This window comes from Saccopteryx bilineata, chromosome 2 (assembly GCF_036850765.1).
Source record: "Saccopteryx bilineata isolate mSacBil1 chromosome 2, mSacBil1_pri_phased_curated, whole genome shotgun sequence".
NCBI lineage: Eukaryota > Metazoa > Chordata > Mammalia > Chiroptera > Emballonuridae > Saccopteryx > Saccopteryx bilineata.
In genome coordinates, this window is record NC_089491.1 from 373,936,401 (window position 1) to 373,946,113 (window position 9,713).

Sequence of the window (9,713 nt, forward strand, 5' to 3'; positions counted from 1 at the left end):
AAACCTAATTTCTAAATTGCTGTTCATATGTCATAAGTATTTCAACGTAAGCCAATCAGAGGACCACTGAGGAACAAATTTAAACAAAAACAAGGAAGATATGTTAAGAATTGTATAAACAGCGACTGCCAGGATATATAAAAGGCCCCAACGTAAAAGTCAACACTAAAGCTTCTCCAAGCAGCCCAGCTCCCGACACCATGGCCTGCTGCACCACTAGCTTCTGTGGGTTTCCCAGCTGCTCCACCGGTGGGAACTGTGGCTCCAGCTGCTGCCAGCCAACCTGCTGCCCGACCAGCTGCTGTGGCACTGGCTGTGGGATGGGCTGTGGCACCGGCTGTGGCACCTGCTGTGGAGCTATGAGCTGCCGCACCAGGTGGTGCCGCCCTGACTGCCGCGTGGAGGACACCTGCCTGCCCCCCTGCTGCGTGGTGAGCTGCACCCCCCCAACCTGCTGCCAGCTGCACCACGCCCAGGCCTCCTGCTGCCGCCCATCCTACTGTGGACAGTCCTGCTGCCGCCCGGCCTGCTGCTGCTACTGCTGCCAGCCCACCTGCTGTGAGCCCACCTGCTAAAAAGGCCAAGTTGCTGACTTCCAATCACCCAGGACACGGGATCTGAAAAATTTACCTTCTTAACAACCTCTGGACCTCTGAAAAGTTCTTAGACTTCCCTTTGGGTCTCTGTTATGGGGGCTACCAAGTAGATGAGTTCTGTTTTGTTCCATGCTGCAGTGAACACCTTGACTCTCCACTGCGGACTCAGATGCCGCGAACCCGCCTGCGGACCATCCCATTGCTCCGGACACTCTAGTCCTGGTCTTCCTGCAGGGTTGATGCCGTATTGTGCATTTTATCTTTGAGAACTGTCCACGAGCCTGATTTTTCCCCTACTTTGTGATCTATTTTTTGTTTCTCTTTACCTAAAAAAAATTCCAACATTAAAGGCACCAAAATATAGCCAAGTGACATTCCTCAGATGTCACCAGAGGGAATGGAAGCTCTTCACCCATTATTCTGCTTCCAAGATCGAGGCTAGTCTTTCCATATTTCTGATCCCAACCCTTTCTTTGGGGGTGGGAATCATAATGATCTTGTTTCTTGACTATTTTAATCATTTTGTGATACAAATGTTCTCTGTCATTTCTTAATAAATGAAATCATAGTCAGTGTTTCTACTTATATGTAAAATGGGTTAATTACTGACAGCTAAAGAATGCTCATTTGTAAGAAATACACTTGTTTCTTTTTATCATTTATTTTTTGTGTGTGCCCCAGGTATGCACCAGCTCTGGCCACCAACACAGGCATCAAGCTAGGATGAACTAAGGACTGTACATCTTCTTTGCCCCTGACTGTGATAAGAGCAACATCACCAATCAGGTGTCTCCTTGCCCATTGCCAGAGGGTTCTGATGTCATATATAGTGTATTCATTCATTAAAAACTTACTGACCATCACTTCTAAAGCAGGGATTAGGGAAATTAGAAAGATAAAGAGTTAATTCTTATCCTTGAGAATCCTACTATCCAGAAAATAAAAAAAAGAATGCGTGTGAAAATAGCTACATACAATGTGCTGAGATAAACTGTATTTTCTTAGCATTTGGTAGAAAAAAATCACCCTCTGCCTTAGGAATAGATGCTTTTGTGACCAAGATGCCTTAGTAGTTCAACTTACAATAGGTTCACCCACGTGGGATATGGCAGGCTGGCAACTCCCAAAGCTTAAGAAAAGGATGTTAAACAATTACACACGAAACAAAGAGGGAAATATTTCTCACTGAAGAAAGGGAAGGAGGAGAAAAGAGAAGAAAGGAGAGATCTTGTCAGGAGGTCATGCATATTAGTCTATAATCCGTCCACATTAAACTGTTACACTCGCCTGACCTGTGGTGGCGTAGTGGATAAAGCATCGACCTGGAAATGCTGAGGTCGCCGGTTCGAAACCCTGGGCTTGCCCAGTCAAGGCACATATGGGAGTTGATGCTTCCAGCTCCTCCCCCCTGTCTCTCCTCTCTAAAATGGATAAATAAAATAAAATTAAAATTAAAAAGAAAAAAAAAACAAAATCAGTGGTAGAGCATCAGCCTGGCGTGCGGAAGTCCCAGGTTCGATTCCCAGCCAGGGCACATAGGAGAAGCGCCCATCTGCTCCTCCACCCCTCCCCCTCTCCTTCCTCTCTGTCTCTCTCTTCCCCTCCCGCAGCGAGGCTCCATTGGAGCAAAGAAGGCCCAGGCGCTGGAGATGGCTCCTTGGCCTCTGCCCCAGGTGCTAGAGTGGCTCTGGTCGTGGCAGAGCGATGCCCTGGAGGGGCAGAGCATCGCCCCCTGGTGGGCAGAGCGTCGCCCCTGGTGGGCGTGCCAGGTGGATCCAGGTCGGGCGCATGCGGGAGTCTGTCTGACTGTCTCCCCGTTTCCAGCTTCAGAAAAATACAAAAAAAAACAACAAAAAAAAACACACAAAAAAAAAACCTGTTACACTCACACAGTCTTTGGAGTGGTCAACTTTCCTGTGAAAACCAATGAAGGGGCCAAGTTTCATGTCTGGGTTAATTCAAGGGAAGATGGAGACAGCCCAGGAGCCAGACAGAGCAGGGGAATGGCAGGAGAGCAATCAATGCCCCAGGAACCCTCAGAGACCGTGGGGAGGCACTGGATGGACCCTGCTGTGGAAAGTAGTATCTCAGTTATGGAAACTGCAAAGAAGACAGAGGATCAGAGACAGGATTTCAAAAGGAAAAAGATCACTTTGGGACCAGCAAGGGCTATGCAAGGGACAGCATTAGGGAAGACTTCACAGGAAGGTAATCTTTGAAGTGGGCCTTGAAGGTCATTCTAAATGGAATGAAAAGAGTGATTAAAAAAGAGCCCGAGCCTGACCAAGCGGTGGCGCAGTGGATAGAGCGTCGGACTGGGATGCAGAGGGCCCAGGTTTGAGACCCCGAGGTCACCAGCTTGAGCGCGGGCTCATCTGGTTTGAGCAAAAACTCCCCAGCTTGGACCCAAGGTCGCTGGCTCAAGCAAGGGGTTATTCAGTCTGCTGAAGGCCCATGGTCAAGGCAGAGACCAATGAGAAAGCAATCAATGAAAAAGCAATCAATGAACAACTAAGGTGTTGCAACATGCAACGAAAAACTAATGATTGATGCTTCTCATCTCTCCGTTCCTGTCTGTCTGTCCCTATCTATCCCTCTCTCTGACTCTCTCTCTCTCTCTCTAAAAAAAAAAAATTAAAAAAAAAAAAGAGCCCAAACCCTCCTGCACTGATGGTGTGAATGCAGACTGGTGGAGCCACTGTGGAAAACAGTATGAAGATTCCTCAAAAAATTTAAAATGGAGCTGCCTTTTGACCCAGCTATCCCAATGTTAGGAATATATCCTAAGAATACCAAATCACTGATTCAAAAGAAGATATGCACCCCCATGTTTATGGCAGCATTGTTTACAATAGCCAAGATCTGGAAACAGCCCAGGTGTCCATCAATGGATGAGTGGATTAAAAAGCTGTGGTACATATACACAATCAAATACTATACGCGGCCATGAAAAAGAAGGAAATCTTACCTTTTCCAATGGCATGGACGTACCGGGAGACTATTATGCTAAGTGAAATAAGCCAGGCAGAGAAAGACAAATATCATATGATCTCACTTATACGTAGAATTTAATGAACAAAGTGAACTGAGGAACGAAATAGAGGTAGAGGCAGGGTCACAGGGATGAGAGGGACAGCTGTCAGAGGGAAGGGGGATGAGAGGATGGGATCAGAGAAGGTAAAAGGATGAGTGAAATTATATATACGTAACATAGAGATGCAGATAACAGGACAGCAAATCCCAGAGGGAATGGGGGGCAGGAGTTAGGGGGAGGGGGGCAAAAGGGGTGTAAATAGGGACACGGGGGAGGGGGGAGAGGTTGTTATATTCAGTAGGACACTTGAATCCATGTTAACACAATAAATTAAAATTAATAAAATTTAAAAAAAATGAGCCCGACTTACATACCTATTAGAATGCCTAAAATCCAAGGCAACGCCAACGCCAAATGCTGGCAAAAGGGAGCAACTGGAACTCTCACTCGTTGCTGGTGAGAAGGCAAAATGGTATAGCCACTGTGGAAGACAGCTGAGCCATTTCTTACAAAGCTAAACATAGGCTTACAATATAATGCAGCAATTATGTTCCTCAGTATTTTCCCAGATAAGTTGAAAACTTAACGTCCATGCAAAAACCTGCACATGACTGTTTATAGCAGCTTTACTTGTAACTGCCAAAAATTTGCAGCAACCAGAATGTCCTTTAATAAATGAATGGATAAACAAACTTTGGTACATCTTTTCAATAGAATATTATTCTGTGATAAAGGGAAATGATTTCTCAAGCCACAAAAGGACACGGAAGAATCTTCAATACCTATTGCTTAATGGAAGAAGCCATCTGAAAGGCTACGAACGATCTGATTCCAACTATGACATTCTGAAAAGAGCAAAACTATAGAGACAATAAAAAGTTCCTGCTGTCCTGCCCACTATGCCCTGCAGATACCTGTAGTCCAACACTATTTACAAGCTTATGAAGTTAAAAAAATGAGTTACAGAAATAGACACAAGACTGGCCTATGAACTCTAAACAGAAGCCAGCTATGAGCTTCTGAGAAGGTTTCTTTTGTTGATAAAAGGAACACTCGTTGCTGATGCTCCCACAACCTCTTCACCCTGATTCCTCCTCTTACTTTAAACACAGAGACGATTTCTGGAGCTACAAAATCCAAGAGAATGGCAGGGACACTGATCCTGACACAGCTGAGCCTGTAATCCAACGCTAGCAACTACTGGCCTGTGAAAAGGACAAGTGCTTTGATCAAGTCAATATCTCTTGGCTTTTTCAAAACTGGAAACCAAAAACATTCCTAATTGCTACACTATGAAAAACGGCAACTTCCCATATATGACACCTAAGAGGATTTCAGATGCATAATCAGTTCAGTGATGGAAAAGGGCGTTAATTATTAATGACAAATTCTAAAGCAAAAGCGGAGAGTACTTCTTATTGAGGGTCATGGACTATTAGATGAATAGATGGGTAACAAAAAAGCATAGGAGAAAATATGGAGGGGGTGGATTTAGGGAATAAAGAATGGAGAAAAGAAAAGAAGGAAAAGTACAAAATAGAAGATAAAGAAGCAGTGTAGTGGAATAATCCATTGCATGGCCTTGGATGGAAACACAGCCAACAAGAAAATAATGTTTTGCCAAGAGAATTGTTTTGTGACTTGAAGGCGAGTCACTGGAACAGGTCTATGTGACTGAAGGCAGTTGCTGGGCTTTTTTTCAGTAAAACATTCCCATAAGATTTCTGTTCCTTTCAAGGTTATCCCTTGAGATAAAGAGAGGAATGTTGTGGGAACCATAGAAGCAATAGCAATTAATGTCTTTTGATATTATATTGTTATTGAGCTATCATGCAGGTGTATTCCATGTATCTTTAAGTAAAAGTTATGCTTGATGTTATGCCAATTTCTCAGTAAACAGCTTTTTGAAATCTTGTGAATAAAGATAGGACATAGCGTGAACTTGGGGCCATTTGCCTGAGCGAGCAGTGGTCCTTTGCTAGTCCATGATGATTTTGTCTGCTGATTTCTCTTTCTGCGCCCCCGACTTACAACAACAAAGCAGAAAAAAAGACACAGTGAAAAAGATCAGGGACAAGAGGAAAAAGGAGAAAGAATGATGGAGGAGACACACATGAAGGAGAAAGATGGAGGCCTACGTGACCTGGTTTAGTACCATATGCTGTGCCACATGCTAACTATACTTTATGTGAACCTGACTTCATTTAACACTTACACTGATCCTATGAAATAGATTCTGTTACCCTGGCTTATAGATGAAGAAAATAAGTGTAACTGAAGCTTTAGAAAAGTGAAGTCTGAACCCAATCCTGTCTGACTCCCAAACTCACAGAAAATGAAATTAAGGAACTAGACGTAAAGGTAAGTGTGGGAAGTGCAGCAGATTCAAAGGGGCTTTAGAAACAAAACAAAACAAAAACTGAGAGCTTTCAAGCAAGTTCCTCTTTGAGCCAGTTGTTATTGTCTCTTAGGCCACCTGAATTATCCAGGAAACTCTCCATATTTTAAAGTAAACTAATTAGTAGCCTTAATTATATATGCAAAGTCCCTTTATGTTCTGTAATGTATTCATGGGTGTGAAACCAGGGCTCGGAGTTCATGGGAACAAAAATTCTGCTTACCACAGGGATTACCAGACACTGTGTTGACACTGATTCCTAGAAACCCAAAATGTCACTCCAGTCCCCTAATGAAAGCGGTGGCTTATGGTGGCCACCTGATAAAGTCTTAGCCCACATTTTAACCACGGTGGACCCAGGAGGGCCAAAGAGCAATTCCCCAGTTTGTGAATGTGTAATTGGAATAATCATGCTTGACAACTGGCAGAATCCCCACGTCAGCACTCTGGCTTGAGGAATAAAGCTCACATGGCAGAAAGGGCCCAGTGGAAACCTCTGGAAGGTCCCCTCATTATATGAGTAGTAAACCAAAAACGATACCAAATCCATGAGAGAACTTTGAAAATGAGTGCCATGACCAGAGACTTGAATAAAATCAGGGTAGTGATACCTACCTTCTCTCCACTCACGTATTTGTTTGTCTTCTGGAAAGAGTAGACATATCTTCGAGAATAACAGAGTAATTATTTATTATTATTTTAAACAAATTTAGGTAATGGCCCCAACTGAAGCTGATGTTCTAGATGGAGTATCTTTTTTTAATAATATGAATGGTAACTATTTCCTTTCTTTCTTTTTCTTTATTGAAGGTATTAGGGTGACATTGGTTAATAAAATTATACAGGCTTCAGGAGCACAATTCTATAATACAGCATCTCTGTATATTGTATTGTTCTGTTCACCACTCCAGAGATGGGATACTTTTATTTTGAAAGAGACAGAGAGAAAGACAGACAGACAGGAAGGGAGAAAGAGGAGAAGCATCAATTCTTCATTGCAGCTCCTTAGTTGTTCAGTGATTGCTTTCCCATATATGCCTTGACCAGGGGGCTACAGCAGATAGAGTAACCCTTTGCTCAAGCCAGCAGCCTTTGGCTCAACCCAGAGACCTTGGGCTTCAAGCCAGCAACTTTTGGGCTCAAGCCGGCAACCTCAGGGTTTCAAACCTGGGTCCTCCATGTCCCAGTCCAGTGTGCTATACACTATGCCACCACCTGGTCAGGCCAGATGGGGATATCTTTAATGAAATAAATCAGTGGTAGTCAACCTGGTCCCTACCGCCCACTAGTGGGTGTTCCAGCTTTCATGGTGGGCGGTAGCAGAGCAACCAAAGTATAAATAAAAAGATAGATTAAACTATAGTAAGTTGTTTTATAAAGATTTATTCTGCCAAACTTAGTGAAAATCTGACATAAAGTACTTGGTAAGTAATTATTATTATATGCTTTAACTTGCTATAACTCTGCTTTATAAATTTTATAAAGTAAAATTACTTCTCTACTTTATAAATCACCATTATTGTGGAACCAGTGGGCAGTTAGAAAATTTTACTACTAACAGAGATACAAAAGTGGGCGGTAGGTATAAAAAAGTTGACTACCCCTGAAATAAATTGACATAGCCTCTTGCTCTGGTATATAGCTTTTAATTGAAAAATGCCTTTTTCTCCATATCCATTTGCAAGGACAGTCAGAAGTAGTTTGCTTTTGCCTGGTATGACTAACAGTAACTTTCCAAGTACTGCCTCAGGGCTGTGTCTGCTCTCTACCCTCTGTCACAATGTACTCAGGAGAGATCATAATCATACTGACATTCCACACAACATCCTATCAGCCCACTACACTGATGACATGCATCATGCTAATTGTTGTTGATGAGCAGAAAGTGGCAAGTACTTCTGACGTGTTAGTAAAACATATACGAACTCCAGGTTAGGAGACAGACTCCTCCAAAATTAAGGAGTTTACAAATTCGATGAAGTTTCTTGTAGTCAAATTGTCTAGGCTAGTGTTTTTCAACGGCAAGTCCACGGACTGTTGCCGGTTTGTCAGAAATTCCGTGCCAGTCCGTGAAAGAGTTAACCACCTGGTGTTGTACAAAGCCCCTATCTAGAACATGTTGAGATTTCATTTCCAAGCTGACGGAAATACTGCTGCGCTGTAAGGTATCTTCAGTTAGAAAAGCACAGCTTTCGGTGGGCATTTTTGGATTCTGATGTCAACATATAGTACTTTGACCTATTTACTGAAAAACTGAAAAAAGAGAGTACCACTGTGGCTCAGACCTTTCAGAAAAGAGTTAAATCACCCCCACCAGATAAAGAAGCCCAGCCAGCTGAGGTCCTGGCTGAGGGTAAGGAAACAAGAAATGGGTAGTGGAAGAATATATATATATATATATATATATATATATATACACACACACACACACACATTAACTATAGCCTTGTAACCAATTAGAAAAAAAGAGATTATAGCAACTATGTATATTTTCTTCTTTGTTTACCTTTCTTCTCTTTTCCCCTCCCCCTGTTTAGTGTTATATACTGTACCACAAGATAAGTAAACGTCATACGGGCCTAATTTCATTTAACTCTTACATCAGTCTTGTGAAATAGATATTTTTGTCTTGGTTTTATAGATGAGTAAATTAATGGAGGTTAAATGAACTGAAATCAGGATCTCCAAGAGGTATCTGCATTCCCGTGTTCATTGTAGCATTATTCACAATACCCAGGACATGGAAGCAGCCTACACATCTGTCACTATATGATGAATAAAGAATATGTAGTATTTACGTACAATGAAATATTAGTCAGTCTCAAAAAGAAGAAAACCATGCTTTATGCAGCAACATGGATGAACCTAGAGAACATTATGCATAGTCAAGTAAGCCAACATGATCTCACTTATCTAAGGAATCTAAAATAGTCAGACACATAGAAGCAGAGAGTGGAATGTGGCTACCAGAGGCTCGGGCTTAGGGGAAACGGGGAAGTGACAAAGGCTACCGAGGTTTAGTTATGCAAGGTGAATAAATCTTAGAGATCTACTGTACATCACAGTGTCTATAGTTAACAGTACAGTATTGTATACTTAAAAATTTGCTAAAAAGATAGATATTGAGTGTCCTTATCACAAAAAAAAAGGCAGAAGGAAACTGGAGGTGATGGGTATGTTTATGGCATTGATTGTGGTGATGGTTTCACACATGTGTACTTATATCCAAATTCATCAAATTACATACATTAAATATATACAATTTTTGGTATAGCAATTACATCTCAATCAGAAGGTTTTTATTACGTAAATAAATAGATGGATAGATGAAGTTAAATAGCTTGCTTATAGTCACACAGCTCAAAATTGAAAAATGAACCCAACTCTGACTCTCAAATTCATGAAGAGAGAATGAAATTAAGGGACTGAAAGTAAAGAATAGTGTGTGAAGGCTCAGCTGACTTAAAGATGGCTATTTTGGAAGCTGTGGGATGCCTCTCTGTGCCAACTGTTGAGATATTGTCTCACAGCTTCACACCCTCCCTTCTGAGTTCAGCTTTGTGATGCCTTGCCAGCCGCTCCAACCGCTCCGTGTTAGATTTCACCACTAGGGGGCGGCAGAGGGAAACGAAAAAGCTGGAAGAGGAAGAAGGGACTTGTTGGTTCTTCCCTTTTTGTTTCCTTC

At 42.2% G+C, this 9,713-nt stretch overlaps 1 protein-coding gene and 1 pseudogene across 1 annotated transcript; one reads left to right on the forward strand and one right to left on the reverse strand.

The window, feature by feature from the left end:
* Positions 1-200: 200 nt before the first annotated feature.
* LOC136323598 (keratin-associated protein 9-3-like) lies at positions 201-575 on the forward strand. Its single transcript, XM_066255451.1, has one exon. It carries the CDS (start codon positions 201-203, stop codon positions 573-575), a length of 375 nt encoding a protein of 124 aa, XP_066111548.1.
* Positions 576-1,264: 689 nt separating this feature from the next.
* On the reverse strand, positions 1,265-1,409 carry LOC136327573 (small nucleolar RNA SNORA48; annotated as a pseudogene).
* Positions 1,410-9,713: the final 8,304 nt, after the last annotated feature.